We start from the raw sequence: 22,911 nt of genomic DNA, 5'->3' as shown, positions 1-22,911 counted from the left end.
CTTCAACTTAATGTGGCCATTAGCTTTGTTCAAAGTCCCACCGTGTAAATTGTGTGGGACTTGCGAATACCATTATCTATTGAAACCAATTCTCTGTCGTCATTTTTACCTGTGGCTACAAGTTATACCATTATTTATTGAAACCAATTCTCTGTTGTCATTTTTACCTGTGGCTATTAGTTATGTCACAGGACTTTGAACAATCGGTATTTATTGAAACCAATTGGGTGTAAATTGTGCGGGACTTGCGAATAGCGGTATTTATTGAAACCAATTTCTCTGTTCTCGTTTTTACCTGTGGCTATTAGTTATGTCATAAAGATCCTGTGTTGATCAAACTATGTAGTACTGTGCAATTTGTCCATTGGTCACTGCTTGGCTATGATTAGTGCGCCTTCTCTATTTCTATTGCTGCTGCAGAGCAACTGATATGGTGATATGGGTGCTCATTAGCCTCCGACCCTGGTTATACTATATCTAGCAATTCAGATCAGTAGTTCTGTCTATGACATCTGTGTTAAGTTCAGCTTTCATGCTTTATGGAAGTCTATATGTACTCTAGTTTGAAGCTGTTGTAGTAGTTCTTGTAAAATAGTTGCTGACCAAGAAATGATGCTCTCATAGAGAATAACTAGCTTGTCAAATATTTGAGTAGATTTAGTGATTAGATCTTACACAAGAGTAGGTTCATGTATCAGTGCTGATTCAACTCTATTAGAATGGTTAGCCAAATTTTGTTTCGTGGAATGAACACTTGAATTCAGCACAGCATACTAGCTGTTGTATTCATGTAGTTTACTCCTTAGGTTTACAAACCAGTTGATAATGGTTTCCTTTGTCATGTTGCTCTTGGAGTTCCTTCTATACTGTCCATAGTCTGAAGCGGGTGAATTTTATTTAGCATTTCAATCTTATTCATGTGGCACTCAAGAATAAGGAATTGCGATCCTGGTGAATGTTTCACATGAGACATCCTCCTGTTGCAAACATGTTGATACTAATACCTTTGTTGCTTTCAGTTCTTAATTTATGTCTTGCATTGAACTATATACAATTCATATTTGAGTTTGATATGTCGCACATGTGTATTACGTCATCTTTATTGGCATTCATATGCAAGTGCTGAATAATTTGTGTGTTGTAGCTGCTGCCTTTTGTTACGTTATTTTTTTCCCGTTTAATTACACGCTCTATTTCATATGCTGACCTGCTGCTTAAATGCAGGGATGAGTATGACGGTCGAGCAGTGGGAGACATTCAGCAAATCAGTACCTGCAATAGAAGACGCCATCAGAACACTTGGAGAATCAGATTGAAAGGATGCCAGAAAAACCTAAAAATCTCGACGCTCGTTCTGGACCTCTGCAAGTAGAGTAGTCCATGGGTGCTCTGAGTACTCCATGGGGCTACTAGAGTTCATCTGGACTTGTATAAAGCTTCTCCCTTAGTCAAGGTACCGTACCTACTGATGCGTGCTGGGTAGACAGTTTGGGTGTGTTCGCGAACTAGTTCTCCGCCGGTATGGTGGACCGAAGTTTCATCGCTGTGCCATGTGATCTTGTGCTGTTGAATTGTCCTTTCTGATACCGTATGGATATGACGGGCCCTTAAGGCTATCGTTGTGAGTGAGTAGGACAACTGCCGAAAGCCGTCGTTTTCGGCTCAAGTTAAATCAGGGATCTTGATGTTCACACATCGAAATCTTCTAACAGTTCGAATTTTGGAAGTCTTGGCTGATCACGGAAACGGAAATTTCTACGCGGTCGTGCTGCTGCTGCAGGGAAAGCATACATGAACACCTACAGGAAGGACCTGAGAGGATAATAGACTTGTGTTTCGGCTTGAACATGGAAGACTCACAGTGAGACCAGGACAGGAAGTATCTATCATAATACTGCACAAGATAGTACGTGACTGACAGGGCCGCGGCTGTAGATCCACGTAGCTCATTGGAAAAAAGAGCTTTACTATTTCTTGTAGGATTTTGCCACTGGTGGTACATAGGTACTCTTTCCGTCCTAAGAGCATCTCCAACAGGCGCTGGTCGCGCCGCGCGCGCATCGCTGGCTCCAACAGCCGCGCTAAAATGCAGCGCGCGTGACTCGCACAAACAACATATGCATTCAAAAACAAAAGCAAAAAATCAAAAACAAATAAAAAAAATAGTTCAATTTCGTTTATTACAACTCAAACAAACAGTTTATCGTTCAATACAACAAATAGTGCAATTAAACACAACAAATAGTTCAACAATACAATATCGAACGCACAAATCATGATGCTCTTTCTCGTCCATTCCATGCCCATCACTCCTCAATGAGATCCTTCTGAAGATCATTATGCGCTGCAGGACGTCGAATGGCATGATAGGAGGCAACAAAACGGGCCACCCTTTCAGCCCTCCGTCGCACTCGCACGGGATATCCCAAGAGCTCATACTGAGAGTAATCTATATCTTGGCCACGCTCATTCTCGATGATCATGTTGTGCATGATCACACAAGCGTGCATTATGTACCAAAGCATCTTTTGATCCCAAAATCTAGCCGGTCCTCTCACAATAGCAAATTGGGCTTGCTAAATCCCAAAAGCTCTCTCCACATCTTTTCTAGCCGCCGCCTGAGCATTGTGGAAATCAAGTTTTCTCTTACCTTCTGGCTTTTTCAACGGCTTGACAAATGTTTGCCACTTTGGATAGATGCCATCCGCTAGATAATAGCCATAGTTGTATGTACGGCCATTTGCTACAAACTGCACCGGTGGCAACTCCCCATTTGTAATCTTACTCATCAGTGGTGACCGGTTGACAACATTGATGTCATTCAAAGATCCAGGCATTCCAAAGAATGCATGCCAAATCCAAGTCTCTTGATCGGCCACCACTTCAAGGATTATAGTGGAACCCTTTTTTTGGTCGTGGAATTGCCCATGCCATGCCTTTGGACAATTTTTCCAAGTCCAATGCATGCAATCTATTGAGCCAAGCATGCCAGGAAAGCCGCGAGCTTTGTTCATCGCTAAAAGCCTTGCGACGTCTTCAACGTTGGGAGATCTCAAATACTCCTCGCCAAACACTTGCACAATTCCGACAGCGAAGCGCTTGACACACATGATGGCTTGGCTCTCACCCATAGCCAAGTGATCATCAACTAGATCAGCCGGTATACCATATGCCAACATACGCAAAGCGGCTGTCACCTTCTGAAAGGTGCTATGCCCGAGCTCTCCGGCGGCATTCCTCCTTTGCTGAAAAAAGCGGCCATGGCTCGCTAGTTTCTCTACAATGCGCCTGAACAACTCGGTGCTCATCCTAAACCGACGACGAAAATACGACTCGGGGTATGTGGGATTCTCCGCAAAATAATGCCTGATCAATCTATTGTGGGCATCCATCCTATCCCTCCAAATTTTTTGCCGACCCATAACCGAACCACCGTGCTTTGGTTTTTTATTAATATGCATAGCTAGGATCATTGCAAGATCCTCTTCCTCTTCCATATCAAATTCTTCTTCGGAAGAATCATACGACGAACTCATCTACAATGTTGAATACTATGCTATAAATAAAAAACTACAATCAACATGCACGAAATTCATGGCTTTTGAGCAATACATACCTTCTAGGCGTTTTGTCGAACACCTAGCGGGCGCCGAGCGGCAGCGAGCGTGCGGACGCTGTTCGTCGGCGGACCAGCACGCGCGCGGGGCGGCGGGCCTAGAGGGGGCCGAAGAAAGCGCGCGCGGGGTGGGGATAGGCCGGGGAAGCGCCGGAACGGTCGCCGGGTGGCGCGGTCGGCGGCGGCGGCGCGGCTGGAGGGGTGTGTGGGAGGTGCGAGCGAGCGCGCGAGAGTCCAGTGCGCGGGAGCGGGCGCAGCAAATAAGCGGTGCGCGATTGCGTTTTGGCCCGCGCGCTGGATTACGTATGCCGCGCGCGCAGTTTTCGCGCGCCCGCTGGAGCAGCTATTCCGGTTGCGCGCGCGCTAAAAGGGGGGATTTTGCGGCGCGGCGCTAGTTTGGCGCGCCTGTTGGAGATGCTCTAAAATAAGCGTTTCGAATTTAATGAAGTACAACTTTATACTAATTAGTACAACTTTATACTAAAATAATATTTTTTTTGAAACGGAGGCAAAAGCTTTGCCTCATCCATTAAATAAGAGAGAATAGAGTTAGTTACAAACAACCCGAGTACACGGCATGCAGATTACTCGCGCAATAACAAAGACCCTAGTTTTTTAGCACCGGCGGTGATCCAGATGTTAGCCTCGGTGGCGATGGAGGAAAGCAGCACTGTCGGAGGGGCGCACTTATGCCTGAAAGCTCGCGCGTTTCGCTCATTCCAAATTGTCCATGAAACAAGCATGGTGAGGGATGCCTTGGCATGTCTGTGCGGATAGCCGTCGTCGCAAGTACTTGCCCACCAAGATTGGACCGAGTCAAACAAGGGCCAAGTGGAAATGACGAAATCGGGGACGTGGTACTTGTCAATGACCAAGGACCAAAGCCTTCTAGAGAAGCGGCATTTGAAGAATAGGTGACTCCCACTCTCTTGTTCCCTCTTGCAAAGAGGGCAAAGATCACAGTTTGGCCACCCACGCTTTGCCAATCTATCCGCGGTCTAAATCCTGTCTTGGAGAGCCAACCAAGCAAAGGACTTGACTTTTGAGGGAGCCCAAACTTTCCAAACCATCTTGTTCATGGAGGAGAGAACCAGTAGTAAAAATTGTAATGTGATCTAATACGTATTTCAGTATTACATACATCAATCTGAGCAACAACTAATATGGATCGGAGTCCAAAAGTAAGCTACACTTGACAAGCCAAATAAGCCTCGGTTTGCTTTCCAATGCCGCATGCTTTTCTTGTGGTGCTGCCGATCTCCATCATAGTGACGCACAGAGGCCACTTCGTCCCTCGTGATTAAAACTCCAGGGTTGTCTTGTCTGTAGTGTCTGTTATCAGGTTCTGCAAGATTCAACAATGGAATATTGGAAGGCCAATCAGCAGATGCATAACCTACTCCTCCGATTAAAAGACCTATTAGTTATTAGTTTTCCATGGAAGAGCGCGAGCTTGAGGGGTCATTGTCCTTGCTCTACCTTAAAATTGCATGCTTAGATCTGAATCTGGCGGGATGAGAAGGAATCTCCATTTCTCCAAGCCTAGTAGTATATCTGAGCACTAGAGGGCCAAAGCAGGTGATCAAAATCATTTTCTTTTCCTTTTAACAAAGCTGATAAAAGGATCCCGTATTTCACGACTCCCCTAATCCTGAAGCCAGGACCAAGGACCAAGATGAATCAATTTCAGAGTTGCAGCGAATTTGACTTTCTGTTGCTTGATTTGGACGCCTCCCTTGGCAACCAGATATCAGTGCTCCGTTTGTCAATCAAAAATAGAAAAGAGATAGTGCTCCAAAGAAGCAAAAAAGAAAGAAGAAGGTTCAGTTAGTTCTGTACGAATTGCAGGAATTGTGGTGTCAAGTTAGGACATCTCTAACGGACAAAATTGTGGTGCCCGCATACATTTTAAACTCTTTTTTAATAAACTGGACAAAATTCATGCAAAATGGCCCGATTTCATATACACATGCCGACATTCCTGCAAATACGGCGGATTTTCATTAGATTTCAAACATTTAGAACAAAAAAAAACCCGACCCGGCCCTAAACCTATCTTACGGCGGCGGTGGCCGGCGTCCAAGCCCTTGTCGTCCTCCATCCGCCGTCTCCATGAGCATTAGCGATAAGACCCGTGAAGTGAAGGTGCGGTCTCCGCGAGGAAGAGTAGAACACGTGAGATGGACCGGCCCACATGGGACACCAGGCACCGCCGCCTCCCGTGGCCTACTCATCATTGAAGGAGTCTGCAACCTGTTCGTCGTCGGTGGACGTGAGGTCCACAATGGAGATGGTGGTGCAGGCGCTGTCGTCGTCCAACCGGGCCGCCCGATAGTTCGTCGGCGGCGCACAAAAGGCGCAACTAGCCTTGTTCTCCCTCGCGATCGCCTATAGCCGTGGCGGCCGCTTCCTGCTGGGCGACGGTTTGAGCGCGGACAATCTAGTAGATCGCAGCTGCTCCGTGACAAAGTTGCGGTTCGCCACGGTGATGGCCGCAATGGCCTCCTCATTCCAGGCCGTCTCGCCGCCATCCTCCTCTCCGACGAGGTGGGTGCAGCACGCGCGGCCAACGAACATGGTGGAGGTGGGCGGCAAGCGACAAGCCGAGACCACCACCCCGTTGTGTTGCTGTTGTCTCCGGATGAAAAAGATAAAGAAGACATGGAGGCGGTCGTGGATTCGCGTGAGATCCAGATCTTGCAATAGACTAGTTGTTGCGGTGGAGAAGATTACAACAAAGACTCAGTTGCAAAACCTAAATTATGTACATAGATTGTTCCTCAAACCATTCGATCAAAATAGACCCGACGGCTAGGGAGGCGACGGGAGCCGGCTGATGGCAAGCTTTTTCCATAAAAATAATAGCATTGTCTTAGAAAAGTTGCTAAGAAGTTAACACACGCTTGACATTTCCACGTACTAGAGAGCTACCCGTGATGTGCCTAGTTCAGTCGTTTGGACTCACTCAGTTGGTTGCGGCAAGCATCATGAGACTAAACAACTTGTGTATTATCAGCCAAACAGACCACATATTTATATCTGCAGGTACAGACGAAGACAGGAAACGAGGTACCAAACCAAAGCAACGGCATCTTTCCGTATCCCGCAATGCCCACAAGTTGCACGTTGCTGAGCTAACAAAACCGCCATGCGTCATGTGTGAGGATTTAAATATCGGAAACACTCACACGGCGCGCACACAGGCATGCAAATTCCCGCTGGACGAGGACACTGGACAATACTGCTTTGTCCATTGAGCATCTACAGCCCGACGCCCCATACGCATGGGTGGCTGCCTGGACATAAATTGTCACCCAATCTGCCGTCCCAAATACAACCTAAACGTTCGGGCTGGTGATCCTCAGAACATCTATAATCGGACTTTGTAAATCCAAACGCCCACGTACGCGACCGGATGCGTCAGTGGGCAATGACCGGCCACGCCTTAAATAGTCGCTGCATCCGAGTCTCTCATATTTCAATCCCTAGATTCATACAAAGCATGCAAAAAAAAAAATCTACGAACTACACACTACCCTAGCTATTCTTTGTCGTCGGAGATGTCCATCACGACGGTGCCGTGCGCCGGCTGGACGGGCGGGTAGGAGAGCTCCGGCTCATCCTCCTCCTGCTCGACCTTATCCATGTAGACGAGCATCTCTGCCTCCTCCGCGGCCTACTGCGCCTCCATCTCCTATCGGTGACGGCGTTTGGCCTCCGCAGCCGACTCCAACAGGAGGGAATCCATGTCGCCAGCGTCCCCCACATCCTCCTCCTTCTCCTCCTCCTCCGGATCCACTGCATCCGGAGGTAGCCCCGCGGTGATCCGGGCCTCGCGCTTTGCCCGGATCTGCTCAAGGAGCTCTAGTCGGCGCTCCGGCGGTAAAAATGGCTCGCTCCTCACCCGACGGCGTGGGTCATGGCTACTAGGCAGACGGGTGCAGTGGAAAGTGATTGCGGCAGCGGATAGGCGAAGAAAATGTGGATGGTAGGGTTTCAGTGCCATCGGTCGACTTAAATAGTCGGGCTAGGCACTAACCGGCTCGCCGGAGCGGCGCCACCAGTCCGATGAAGGAGATGAGCTTCGGACCGCCGGGTTTCCGGACGTTTCCACGTGGGACCCTGCCGTCAGTCTGACGTGGTGGGCGCGCCTGCGCCGGTGGTTTAGGAACAGTCCAATCATCATAATTTTTCATTTTTCAATATGTTATTCAATAATTCTTCAGCTTGAGCAATAGTTCGTTCCCTGAAAACACAACCAGCACAAATATCTAGGAAGTCCCTAGAAGCATCGGTTAGTTCATTATAGAAGATATCAAGTATTTCATTTTTCTTAAGAGGATGATCAGGCAAAGCATTAAGTAACTAGTAAAGCCTCCCCAAAGCTTGTGGGAGACTCTCTTCTTTAGTTTGCACAAAGTTAAATATTTCCTGTAAGGCAGCTTGTTTTTTATGAGCAGGAAAATATTTTTCAGAGAAGTAATAAATCATATCCTGGGGACTACGCACATAACCAGGAGCAAGAGTATTGTACCAAGCTTTAGCATCACCCTTTAATGAGAAAGGAAATAATTTGATAGTAAAGTAATAGCGAGTTTTCTCATCATGAGTAAAAAGGGTGGTTATATCATTCAACTTAGTAAGATGTGCCACAACAATTTCTGTTACCTAACCATGGAAAGAATCAGATTCAACCAAAGTAATTAACTCTGGGTTGACAGAGAATTCATAATCCTTATCATCAAGAAAGATAGGTGAAGTAGCAAACTTAGGATCACATTGAAGGAAATATGCCCTAGAGGCAATAATAAAGTTATTATTTATTTCCTTATTTCATGATAAATGTATATTATTCATGCTAGAATTGTATTAACCGGAAACATAATACATGTGTGAATACATAGACAAACATAGTGTCACTAGTATGCCACTACTTGACTAGCTCATTAATCAAAGATGGTTATGTTTCCTAACCATGAACAAAAGAGTTGTTATTTGATTAATGGGATCACATCATTAGATGAATGATCTGATTGACATGACCCATTTCATTAGCTTAGCACCCGATCGTTTAGTATGTTGCTATTGCTTTCTTCATGACTTATACATGTTCCTGTGACTATGAGATTATGCAACTCCCGTTTGCCGGAGGAACACTTTGTGTGCTACCAAACGTCACAACGTAACTGGGTGATTATAAAGGAGCTCTACAGGTGTCTCCAAAGGTAGATGTTGGGTTGGCGTATTTCGAGATTAGGATTTGTCACTCCGATTGTCGGAGAGGTATCTCTGAGCCCTCTCGGTAATGCACATCACATAAGCCTTGCAAGCATTGCAACTAATAAGTTAGTTGCAAGATGATGTATTACGGAACGAGTAAAGAGACTTGCCGGTAACGAGATTGAACTAGGTATTGGATACCGACGATCGAATCTCGGGCAAGTAACATACCGATGACAAAGGGAACAACGTATATTGTTATGCGGTCTGACCGATAAAGATCTTCGTAGAATATGTAGGAACCAATATGGGCATCCAAGTCCCGCTATTGGTTATTGATCGGAGACATGTCTCGGTCATGCCTACATTGTTCTCGAACCGTAGGGTCCGCACGCTTAACGTTACGATGACAGTTTCATTCTGAGTTTATGTATTTTGATGTACCGAAGGTTGTTCGGAGTCCCGGATGTGATCGTGGACATGACGAGGAGTCTCGAAATGGCCGAGACATAAAGATCGATATATTGGAAGCCTATATTTGGACATCGGAATCGTTCTGGGTGAAATCGACATTTTACCGGAGTACCAGGGGGTTACTGGAACCCCCCCGGGGGTTATTGGGCTTTCATGGGCCTTAAGGGAGAAGAGAGAAGGAGGCAGGAGGTGACCGCGCGCCCCTCCCCTTCCTAGTCCGAATAGGACAAGGGAAGGGGGGCGGCGCCCCCCCCCCTTTCCTTTCCCTCTTCCTCTTCTTTCCCCTCTTCTCCTTCTCCAACTAGGAAAGAAGGGAGTCCTACTCCCGGTGGGAGTAGGACTCCCCCCTGGCGCGCCCCTCCTTGGCCGGCCGCCCCCTCCCCTTGGCTCCTTTATATACGGGGGCAGGGGGGCACCCTAGAACACACAAGTTTATCTTCTTGATCGTTCCTTAGCCGTGTGCGGTGCCCCCCTCCACGATATTACACCTCGATCATATTGTAGCGGTGCTTAGGCGAAGCCCTGCGACGGTCGACCATCAAGATCGTCACCACGCCGTCGTGCTGACGGAACTCCTCCCCGAAGCTTTGCTGGATCGGAGCCGGGGAGCGTCATCGAGCTTAACGTGTGCCAAGAACTCGGAGGTGCCGGAGTAACGGTGCTTGGATCGGTTGAACCGGGAAGACGTACGACTACTTCCTCTATGTTGCGTCAACGCTTCCGCTTCGGTCTACGAGGGTACATAGACAACACTCTCCCCTCTCGTTGCTATGCATCACCATGATCTTTCGTGTGCGTAGGATTTTTTTTGAAATTACTACGTTCCCCAACAGTGGTATCCGAGCCTAGGTTTTTATGGTTTGATGTTATTTGCACGAGTAGAACACAAGTGAGTTGTGGGCGATATAAGTCATACTGCTTACCAGCATGTCATACTTTGGTTCGGCGGTATTGTTGGATGAAGCGGCCCGGACCGACATTACGCGTACGCTTACGCGAGACTGGTTTTACCGCCGTGCTTTGCACACAGGTGGCTGGCGGGTGTCAGTTTCCCCAACTTTAGTTGAACCGAGTGTGGCTACGTCCGGTCCTTGCGAAGGTTAAAACATCACTAAGTTGACAAACTATCGTTGTGGTTTTGATGCGTAGGTAAGATTGGTTCTTGCTAAGCCCGTAGCAGCCACGTAAAACTTGCAACAACAAAGTAGAGGACGTCTAACTTGTTTTTGCAGGGCATGTTGTGATGTGATATGGTCAAGACATGATGCTAAATTTTATTGTATGAGATGATCATGTTTTATAACCGAGTTATCGGCAACCGGCAGGAGCCATATGGTTGTCGCTTTATTGTATGCAATGCAAACGCCCTGTAATGCTTTACTTTATCACTAAGCGGTAGCAATAGTCGTAGAAGCATAAGATTGGCGAGACGACAACGATGCTACGATGGAGATTAAGGTGTCGCGCCGGTGACGATGGTGATCATGACGGTGCTTCGAAGATGGAGATGACAAGCACAAGATGATGATGGCCATATCATATCACTTATATTGATTGCATGTGATGTTTATCTTTTATGCATCTTATCTTGCTTTGTTTGACGGTAGCATTTTAAGATGATCTCTCACTAAATTATCATAGTAAAAGTGTTCTCCCTGAGTATGCACCGTTGTGAAAGTTCTTCGTGCTGAGACACCACGTGATGATCGGGTGTGATAGGCTCTACGTTCAAATACAACGGGTGCAAAACAGTTGCACACGCGGAATACTCAGGTTTAACTTGACGAGCCTAGCATATAACAGATATGGCCTCGGAACACGGAGACCAAAAGGTCGAGCGTGAATCATATAGTAGATATGATCAACATAATGATGTTCACCATTGAAACTACTCCATCTCACGTGATGATCGGACATGGTTTAGTTGATATGGATCACGTGATCACTTAGAGGATTAGAGAGATGTCTATCTAAGTGGGAGTTCTTTAATAATATGATTAATTGAACTTAAATTTATCATGAACTTAGTCCCTGATAGTATCTTGCTTGTTTATGTTTGATTGTAGATAGATGGCCCGTGCTGTTGTTCCGTTGAATTTTAATGCGTTCCTTGAGAAAGCAAAGTTGAAAGATGATGGTAGCAATTACACGGACGGGGTCCGTAACTTGAGGATTATCCTCATTGCTGCACAGAAGAGTTACGTCCTGGATGCACCGCTAGGTGCCAGGCCTGCTGCTGATGCATCTGACGACGTTAAGAACGTCTGGCAGAGCAAAGCTGATGACTACTCGATAGTTCAATGTGCCATGCTTTACGGCGTAGAATCGGGACTTCAACGATGTTTGAACGTCATGGAGCATATGAGATGTTCCAGGAGTTGGAGTTAATATTTCAAGCAAATGCCCGAGTTGAGAGATATGAAGTCTCCAATAAGTTCTACAGCTGCAAGAGTGAGCACATACTCAAAATGTCTGTGTATAATAATCACTTGATTCAATTGGGAGTTAATCTTCCGGATGATTGCGTCATTGACAGAATTCTCCAATCACTTCCACCTAGCTACAAGAGCTTCGTGATGAACTATAACATGCAAGGGATGGATAAGACAATTCCCGAGCTCTTCGCAATGCTAAAAGCTGCGGAGGTAGAAATCAAGAAGGAGCATCAAGTGTTGATGGTCAATAAGTCCACTAGTTTAAAGAAAAAGGGCAAAGGGAAGAAGAAGGGGAACTTCAAGAAGAACAGCAAGCAACTTGCTGCTCAGGAGAAGAAACTCAAATCTGGACCTAAGCCTGAAATTGAGTGCTTCTACTGCAAGCAGACTGGTCACTGGAAGCGGAACTGCCCCAAGTATTTGGCGGATAAGAAGGATGACAAGGTGAACAAAGGTATATGTGATATACATGTTATTGATGTGTACCTTACTAATGCTCGCAGTAGCGCCTGGGTATTTGATACTGGTTCTGTTGCTAATATTTGCAACTCGAAACAGGGACTACGGATCAAGCAAAGATTGGTTAAGGACGAGGTGACGATGCGCGTGGGAAATGGTTCCAAAGTCGATGTGATCGCAGTCGGCACACTACCTCTACATCTACCTTCGGGATTAGTATTAGACCTAAATAATTGTTATTTGGTGCCAGCGTTAAGCATGAACATTATATCTGGATCTTGTTTGATGCGAGACGGTTATTCATTTAAATCAGAGAATAATGGTTGTTCTATTTATATGAGTAATATCTTTTATGGTCATGCACCTTTGAAGAGTGGTCTATTCTTATTAAATCTCGATAGTAGTGACACATATTCATAATGTTGAAGCCAAAAGATGCAGAGTTGATAATGATAGTGCAACTTATTTGTGCCACTGCCGTTTGGGTCATATCGGTGTAAAGCGCATGAAGAAACTCCATACTGATGGACTTTTAGAACCACTTGATTATGAATCACTTGGTACTTGCGAACCGTGCCTCATGGGCAAGATGACTAAAACACCGTTCTCCGGTACTATGGAGAGAGCAACAGATTTGTTGGAAATCATACATACAGATGTATGTGGTCTAATGAATATTGAGGCTCGTGGCGGATATCGTTATTTTCTCACCTTCACAGATGACTTAAGCAAATATGGGTATATCTACTTAATGAAGCATAAGTCTAAAACATTTGAAAAGTTCAAAGAATTTTAGAGTGAGGTTGAAAATCATCGTAGCAAGAAAATAAGTTTCTGCGATCTGATCATGGAGGAGAATATTTGAGTTACGAGTTTGGTCTACATTTGAAACAATGCAGGATAATTTCGCAACTCATGCCACCCGGAACACCACAACGCAATGGTGTGTCCGAACGTCGTAATCGTACTTTACTAGATATGGTGCGATCTATGATGTCTCTTACAGATTTACCGCTATCGTTTTGGGGTTATGCTCTAGAGACGGCCACATTCACGTTAAATAGGACACCATCGAAATCCGTTGAGACGATGCCTTATGAACTATGGTTTGGCAAGAAACCAAAGTTGTCGTTTCTTAAAGTTTGGGGCTGCGATGCTTATGTGAAAAAACTTCAACCTGATAAGCTCGAACCCAAATCGGAGAAATGTCTCTTCATAGGATATCCAAAGGAAACTGTTGGATACACCTTCTATCACAGATCCGAAGGCAAGACTTTTGTTGCTAAATTCAGAGTCTTTCTAGAGAAGGAGTTTCTCTCGAAAGAAGTGAGTGGGAGGAAAGTAGAACTTGATGAAGTAACTGTACCTGCTCCCTTATTGGAAAGTAGTTCATCACAGGAACCGGTTTCTGTGACATCTACACCAATCAGAGAAGAATTTAATGATGATGATCATGAAACTTCAGATCAAGTTACTACTGAACCTCGTAGATCAACCAGAGTAAGATCCGCACCAGAGTGGTATGGCAATCCTATTCTGGAAGTCATGCTACTAGATCATGATGAACCTACGAACTATGAAGAAGCGATGGTGAGCCCAGATTCCGCAAAATGGCTTGAAGCCATGAAATCTGAGATGGGATCCATGTATGAGAACAAAGTGTGGACTTTGGTTGACTTGCCCGATGATCGACAAGCAATTGAGAATAAATGGATCTTCAAGAAGAAGACTGACGCTGACGGTAATGTTACTATCTATAAAGCTCGACTTGTCGCAAAAGGTTTTCGACAAGTTCAATGGATTGACTACGACGAGACCTTCTCACCCTAGCGATGCTTAAGTCCGTCCGAATCATGTTAGCAATTGCCGCATTTTATGATTATGAAATTTGGCAAATGGATGTCAAAACTGCATTCCTAAATGGATTTCTGGAAGAAGAGTTGTATATGATGCAACCAGAAGGTTTTTTCGATCCAAAAGGAGCTAACAAAGTGTGCAAGCTCTAGCGATCCATTTATGGACTGGTGCAAGCCTCTCGGAGTTGGAATAAACGCTTTGACAGTGTGATCAAAGCATTTGGGTTTGTACAGACTTTTGGAGAAGCCTGTATTTACAAGAAAGTGAGTGGGAGCTCTGTAGCATTTCTGATATTATATGTGGATGACATATTATTAATCGGAAATGATATAGAATTTCTGAACAACATAAAAGGATACTTGAATAAGAGACCTCGGTGAAGCTGCTTACATATTGGGCATTAAGATCTATAGAGATAGATCAAAACGCTTAATTGGACTTTCACAAAGCACTTACCTTGACAAAGTTTTGAAAAAGTTCAAAATGGATCAGGCTAAGAAAGGATTCTTGCCTGTGTTACAAGGAGTGAAGTTGAGTAAGACTCAATGCCCGACCACTGCAGAAGATAGAGAGAAAATGAAAGATGTTCCCTATGCTTCAGCCATAGGCTCTATCATGTATGCAATGCTGTGTACCAGACCTGATGTGTGTCTTGCTATAAGTCTAGCAGGGAGGTACCAAAGTAATCCAGGAGTGGATCACTGGACAGCGGTCAAGAACATCCTGAAATACCTGAAAAGGACTAAGGATATGTTTCTCGTATATGGAGGTGACAAAGAGCTCATCGTAAATGGTTACGTTGATGCAAGTTTTGACACTGATTCGGACTATTCTAAATCGCAAACCGGATACGTGTTTACTTTAAACGGTGGAGCTGTCAGTTGGTGCGGTTCTAAACAAAGCGTTGTGGCGGGATCTACATGTGAAGCGGAATACATAGCTACTTCGGAAGCAGCAAATGAAGGAGTCTGGATGAAGGAATTCATATCCGATCTAGGTGTCATACCTAGTGCATCGGGTCCAATGAAAATCTTTTGTGACAATACTAGTGCAATTGCCTTGGCAAAGGAATCCAGATTTCACAAGAGAACCAAGCACATCAAGAGACGCTTCAATTCCATCCGGGATCTGGTCCAGGTGGGAGACATAGAAATTTGGAAGATACATACGGATCTGAATGTAGCAGACCCGTTAACTAAGCCTCTTCCACGAGCAAAACATGATCAGCACCAAGACTCCATGGGTGTTAGAATCATTACTGTGTAATCTAGATTATTGAATCTAGTGCAAGTGGGAGACTGAAGGAAATATGCCCTAGAGGCAATAATAAAGTTATTATTTATTTCCTTATTTCATGATAAATGTTTATTATTCATGCTAGAATTGTATTAACCGAAAACATAATACATGTGTGAATACATAGACAAACATAGTGTCACTAGTATGCCTCTACTTGACTAGCTCATTAATCAAAGATGGTTATGTTTCCTAACCATAAACAAAAGAGTTGTTATTTGATTAATGGGATCACATCATTAGATGAATGATCTGATTGACATGACCCATTTCATTAGCTTAGCACCCGATCGTTTAGTATGTTGCTATTGCTTTCTTCATGACTTATACATGTTCTTATGACTATGAGATTATGCAACTCCCGTTTGCGGGAGGAACACTTTGTGTTCTACCAAACGTCACAACGTAACTGGGTGATTATAAAGGAGCTCTACAGGTGTCTCCAAAGGTAGATGTTGGGTTGGCGTATTTCGAGATTAGGATTTGTCACTCCGATTGTCGGAGAGGTATCTCTGGGCCCTCTCGGTAATGCACATCACATAAGCCTTGCAAGCATTGCAACTAATAAGTTAGTTGCAGGATGATGTATTACGGGACGAGTAAAGAGACTTGTCGATGACGAGATTGAACTAGGTATTGGATACCGACGATCGAATCTCGGGCAAGTAACATACCGATGACAAAGGGAACAACGTATATTGTTATGCGGTCTGACCGATAAAGATCTTCGTAGAATATGTAGGAACCAATATGGGCATCTAGGTCCCACTATTGGTTATTGATCGGAGACGTGTCTCGGTCATGTCTACATTGTTCTCGAACCGTAGGGTCCGTACGCTTAACGTTACGATGACAGTTTCATTATGAGTTTATGTATTTTGATGTACCGAAGGTTGTTCAGAGTCCCGGATGTGATCATGGACATGACGAGGAGTCTCGAAATGGCCAAGACATAAAGATCGATATATTGGAAGCCTATATTTGGACATCGGAATCATTCCGGGTGAAATCGGCATTTTACCGGAGTACCGGGGGGTTACCGGACCCCCCCCCCGGGGGTTATTGGGCCTTCATGGGCCTTAAGGGAGAAGAGAGAAGGAGGCAGGAGGTGGCCGCGCGCCCCTCCCCTGCCTAGTCCGAATAGGACAAGGGAAGGGGGGCGGCGCCCCCCCTTTCCTTTCCCTCTTCCTCTTCTTCCCCCCTTCTCCTTCTCCAACTAGGAAAGAAGGGAGTCCTACTCCCGGTGGGAGTAGGACTCCCCCCCTGGCGCGCCCCTCCTTGGCCGACCGCCCCCTCCCCTTGGCTCCTTTATATACTGGGGCAGGGGGGCACCCTAGAACACACAAGTTGATCTTCGTGATCGTTCCTTAGCCATGTGCGGTGCCCCCCTCCACGATATTACACCTCGATCATATTGTAGCGGTGCTTAGGCGAAGCCGTGCGACGATAGAACATCAAGATCGTCACCATGCCGTCGTGCTGACGGAACTCCTCCCCGAAGCTTTGCTGGATCGGAGCCCGGGGAGCGTCATCGAGCTGAACGTGTGCCAAGAACTTGGAGGTGCCGGAGTAACGGTGCTTGGATCGGTTGAACCGGGAAGACGTACGACTACTTCCTCTACGTTGCGTCAATGCTTCCGCTTCGGTCTACGAGGGTACGTAGACAACACTCTCCCCTCTCGTTGCTATGCATCACCATGATCTTGCGTGTGCGTAGGAATTTTTTTGAAATTACTACGTTCCCCAACACACATTTCATTCTAGCATTCTGAAAATTTTCTTTATACTTGTGTAATAATTTCTCTAGATCATCTCTATCATTGCAAGAAAGAATATCTCTAGTTGCTTCTTCACTCATAACATAACCTTCCGGTACCTTAGGCAATTCATATCTAGGAAGTTTAGTTCTAACAAGTGTTTCTGGAAGTTTCAGTTTCAAGCTCATCATCAGATTCAACAACATCATGTTGTATTACTCTAGCAATTTGTTCATCAAGAAAATCACCAAGTGGCACATCATCATTATCAAGAAAGGTACTAGCATCATCATAAGAGTCATTCATAGTAGAATTAGCATCATCAATAACTTGCGACATATTAGAATTAATAGCATGTGGTGGTGTTGCAAGTTTACTCATAACAGAAGGTGAATCTAAAGCAGAACTGGATGACAATTTCTTACCTCCCCTCGTACTTGAGGGAAATATCTTAGGCTTAGGATCCTTCAGATTCTTTATAGTGATAATATGATAATAATCCCAAGTGATTCAACAAATATAGCTATGCTCCATGGCAACGGCGCCAGAAAAAGGTCTTAATAACCCACAAGTATAGGTTTTTGAGGGTAAAGTATTTAACCCAAGTTTATACATTCGACACAAGGGGAGCCAAAGAATATTTGAAGGTATTAGCAGCTGCGTTGTTAATTCAACCGCACCTAGAGATTAATTATCTGCAGCAAAGTGATCAATAGCAAAGTAGTTTGATAGTTTTGATAGTAGTGACAGCAGCAACGGTAAGAGTAACAGTGATAGCAGTAATTTTATAGCAAGTGTAACAGTGATGATAACAGTAGTAATTTAGCAGAAACAATATAGGATAAATTCGTAGGCATTGGGTCGGTGACTTGTTGGATGATATTCATCATGTGACAGTTATAACCTAGGGCGATACGGCACTAGCTCCAGTTCATCGATATAATGTAGGCATGTATACCATAAATAGTCATACGTGCTTTATTAAAATAACTTGCATAACATCTTTTGTCCTACACTCCCATGGCAGCGGGGTCCATATTGGAAACTAAGGGATATTAAGGCCTCCTTTTAATAGAGAAACGAAACAAAGCATTAACACATAGTGAATACATGAACTCCTCAAACTACGGTCATCACCGAGAGTGGGCCCGATTGTTGTCACTCCAGGGTTGTCGGATCATAACCATAGTAGGTGAGTATAACTTGCAAGATCGGATCTAAAATATGGATATAATGATGAATTCATAAACGGTTCAGATCTGAGTTCATGGCACACGGACCCAAAGTGACAAGCATTAAGCATAGCAAAGTCATAGCAAAATCAATCTAAGAACATAGTGGATACTAGGGATCAGGCCCTAACAAAACTAACTCGATTACATGATGAATCTCATCCAACTCCTCATCGACCAGCTAGCCTACGAAGGAATTACTCACTCCTGGTGGGGAGCATCATGGAATTGGCGATGCAGAAGGGTTGGTGATGACGAAGAACGAAGATCCCCCTCTCCGGAGCCCCAAACGGACTCCAGATCTGCCCTCCCGAGGAAGAAGGGCTTGGCGGCGGCTCCGTCTCGTGGATCGTGATAATTCTTTCTCCCTGTTTTTTTTTCTTCTGAAAATAGGAATTTATAGTGTCAGGGTTGAGGTCTGCGGAGCCACCAGGTGGGTACAACCCACCTGGGCGTGCCAGGAGAGGGGGCGCTCTCTGGTGGGTTGTGCCCACCCAGTGCCCCCTCTCTGGTGGGTCTTGGCTCCTGAAATTCTCATTTATTCCATAAAAAATCCTCGCAAAGTTTTGTTCCATTCCAAGAACTTTTATTTCTGCACAAAAACAACACCATGGTAGTTCTGTGAAAACAGCGTCAGTCCAGGGTTAGTTTCATTCAAATCATGCAAAAGTCCAAAACAAGAGGAAAAGCGTGAGAAAAAGGAGATACGTTGGAGACGTATCAGAGGGGGTAATCATAAGAGGGTTGTTTGTTCAAGTAAGAACATCGCTCTAGCACTGGTCCACCCACATATCAAATTATCAAAGTAGCAAGCATGAATCAGCTAAACATGATGAACGTGACTAGACGAGAATTCCCATGTGTCCTCGAGAACACTTTGCTTTACATAAAAGAACTTTCCGGCTTGTCCTTTGCAATAAAAATGATTGGGCCACCTTGCCGCACCTTTGTTACTATTGCTACTTGTTACTTGTTACGAATTACCTTGCTACCAAACTATCCGTTACCGCTACTTTCAGTACTTGCCGAGAATACCTTGCTGAAAACCGCTATATCATTTTCTTTTGCTCCTCGTTGGGTTCGACACTCTTACTTATCGGAAGGACTACGATTGATCCCCTATACTTGTGGGTCATCAGTTTACGGCGGCATTGATGATCTTGTCAATAAGATCATGTGAAGATGCTTTTGGTGTCAACGTGGGTTGGGTCTCCGCAATTGGCCTTCTCCATCTTATCTAGGTCGACGATTTGTGCTTTGAAACATCGTCGCTGGCATCTCTTGGCAATCTCCGGTGATGTGGAGAAGGCATGTCATTGAGCTAGGCTCGTGGAACACCATCGGTTTGTGTAGGTCGAAGATGGGAACGGATTTTCCTGTGATCTGTTTGTACTTTTATCTTTGTTGGGGGTATTCTTGTAGGGCATAGATTTTGGTAATATAGATTGTTTACCTTAATCTAAGGGTCAAAGTTGCGACTCAAAGTCAACCCGATTTTTTTGTAAACTGTCTAGCTCCCCGCGTCACCTTTGATTGTCCGCCCATACTCCCGTCCATCAGGCCGCCTCCCCTCGCCGTCGTTGGCCGTGTTCGAACAAAGCTCCGTGTGTTGCATGGTGGCGGCGAGGCGTTCCCCATCTCTCCGCCTACAGATGACCAAAGAGTACTCTTCGGCCTACATATGACCAAAGAGTGCTCTTCGGCCTGTTCCACCACTCTTCGGCCGCAAGTACACCGAAAACTCTACTTCAGCCAGGAGTTGTCGAAAAGCTCATCTTCGGCCAGTAGGAGGCCGACCGGGTCATGCGTTCAGTCATATAGTTTCCGAATTTGCTATAAAAATCATGATAGTTTCCGACGGGCTGGCAGCCACCGCCTCGGGCCTAGATCTAGCCAACCAATGAGATCATGGTCCAATCGGCCTTGCCACTAAGGAGGTGTGTGGTTTTCAACACGCGGTGGCAGTGACAATGTGAGTCGATAGTGGAGGTTCCTGATGGATCTGATGTCGGGTGGCGCTGCTTTAGTGTCGTCCATGGTTCACTCCGCATGGTTGCCCTGATTCAGATATGGTGGCTATTTAGACCTAGTCGGTCGGGGGTGGTGGTTGTCGACTATGTTAGAGCGACCTTCCGCGGCTCCACAACCACAGTGGTCATCGAAAGTTCTCCGGAGAGGGTTAATCTCTCCAGATCTGGTTGTTGACTTTGTCGGTGAGATGCAAACTATGAACGAAGACTTAATGCAGAGGGTTGATTGTGCAGCGGCGGCAGGCGCGCATCGCATGTAGTTGTTGGGATCAGGGGAAAGTGGTGGCGACAACACATGACTGACTTCAATGATGGTGGTATGTGCACCCGGTTTTGAGCTCTATGGTGAAGCCTAGGTCTGACCTGAGTTGGTTATACATGGCAATTATGATGTCTTTTTTGCGCCATTACCTTGTTAAGGGCATTGCTCGAACTAATTAGTCAGGGTGAAAACCTAGATTTTGGTCTTGATAGTTGGATCCAATGACAGTGGCGCATGAGCATCGCTTCCTTCCTGAATGCATTGTCGTTAAAGAGCTTCATCGTCCGCATGGTGTCATGAGATGGTTGGCATGGATATGGCCATTGTTACAGTTTGCGAGATCACGAATCTGAACATTTTTTTTCCTTTTTTTTCTTGTCTACACATGTCTTTGTTCTTATATGTCTTTACTAGTTCCCGATGTATTTTTTATGTGCGCGTTGGTGTTAACTGTGTGCATCCTATATGTACAGAGGCCGTGTATGTGAGTTTATAATGTTTGTATTCTCTTGATGCTCCACTCTGGGCCAGTAAAATCCATCCTTTATCAAAAGATAGACCGCTGGCCTTAGCAGAAAATTAATAATCATCAAAAGTTATATCCCACAATTTTTCTATAATCGGATGTTTTCAAAGGTTTTAATAATATATACTTTTGATTAACTCATATTTTTGTTGATCAAACTATAGTCAAAGTTTTCCTCAAAATACAAGGGCATTGTATATTGTACAGAGGGAGTACAGTTTACTTCCATTGCTACTTTATATTATTTGAACAAATATACATGATGATTGTATTTTCTTGAATTTATTTCAAAATTTTCGGTGATACTTGTTTAGTGGAGGAGATGTTTCCGTCGACTATGGAGACGTCTGTGATGATTTCGTCAATCTTAAGATAACGTGCCGCTCAATCTTTCGGAGGTAACTCATAGGGTAAGGTGTGGGTGCATGTGTTCAAGGTGAGTGTATGTGCGCATACATGAGCGCCTATGTCTGAACTATGTTAAAATAAATAAATATACATGACCAAGTTTCTACAAGTAATCCACATTCATGATTTCCCCGGTAGTTTTAGATATAATGTGTACAAAAAAAATGAATTGTTACTAAGTTTGAAAGGTGTAGTGTCATAATTGTATGGTTGAAGAACCTTTTTGTTTTGTTTTGTTTTGTTTTGTTTTGTTTGTTTTAGTGAGCTTAGTTGAGTAATCAAATCAGTTGGCTCCATAGCCCCCACTCTCTACACGGTGAAGCATTAGCAGTGCTTTTTTCTTATAAAAAGGATCAGATCTATTATAAAAATTAATCATAACAACTCTTTTTTCTATCAACATCTTTCTATCTAACAATAAATATTGCTTTCAATTGATGATGCACTAGGTTATTGAAGACAAGGCATCTCAAATATGATAAAAGTTGCCTCAAGATTTCATGATCAGATGAGGGAAATTCAACTCGGTGCCCAGGCTTATCTGCTCACGCTCAGAAAAAAAAAATCAAAATAAATACTAAAAAAATAAAAAAAAATCCATTTTTTTGTGTGGTAGATAATTTGATGTGTGAGGTCCACTCCAAATTTTAACTCATTTGAACATCTGAGCAGCTGTCGGCAAAAAAGACAAATCTGGTCAGAACAGTATGTGAATAATAAACCTTTTTACACACCCTGAATTTGTATTTTTTTTGCCGAGAGCTGCTTAGATGTTCAAATAATTTAAAATTTAAAGCGGACCTCACTCATCAAATTATCTATCACACAAAAAATTAATTTTTTTAAATTCTTTTAGTATTTGTTTTGATTTTTTTTAAGCGCGGATGCAAATGAGCGCAGAGCAGAAACTCCGGGTCCGACAGACGATCACTACTGCCGCCACCGTGCTTTTAGTTACTTCTTAATGGCACTGGATGGGAGTTGGTGATTAAGATTTCGCGACTTCGACTGATTGTAACTTGATTAAAGCGTGACGCGCGTCGGAGCATGGGTGAGTAAGTGAGTTCAGGAAAAGGCCGTGGTGCGACGGCACATCAGGTCCTGAGCTGAAAGGGTTGCTGTTTAAGGTTGTTGGCGCGTAACGTCGGTCCCATTGGCCGTGTGCGCGCGCCCTGAGCTGACACACCGCCTGCCTCCGGACCACCGGTTACATCTCCATCAACCGTGCACGGACCCGAGTCGATCGGAGGCGTGTACACGACACGAGCACCGGTTGTTGGGTTGCGGTCATACGATGCGACGACACCGGCCGGGCTACCAGAGGTGGCGAGGCGAGAGG

At 44.8% G+C, this 22,911-nt stretch overlaps 1 protein-coding gene across 1 annotated transcript in view; it reads left to right on the top strand.

Annotated features, from left to right (window-relative positions):
- Nucleotides 1-1,693, top strand: part of LOC123070457 (RNA polymerase II transcriptional coactivator KELP) — a 3,100-nt gene extending 1,407 nt beyond the window's left edge. Inside the window, exon 3 of the mRNA XM_044493687.1 lies at nt 1,225-1,693. Within this exon, the coding sequence (XP_044349622.1) occupies nt 1,225-1,316 (92 nt within the window). The 3' untranslated portion in view covers nt 1,317-1,693. The remainder of the gene's footprint in view (nt 1-1,224) is intronic.
- The last annotated feature ends 21,218 nt before the right edge of the window (nt 1,694-22,911 follow it).

Source organism: Triticum aestivum, chromosome 3B (genome assembly GCF_018294505.1).
Source record: "Triticum aestivum cultivar Chinese Spring chromosome 3B, IWGSC CS RefSeq v2.1, whole genome shotgun sequence".
Taxonomy (NCBI): Eukaryota; Viridiplantae; Streptophyta; class Magnoliopsida; order Poales; family Poaceae; genus Triticum; species Triticum aestivum.
This window is presented reverse-complemented; position numbering and strand designations above follow the sequence as displayed.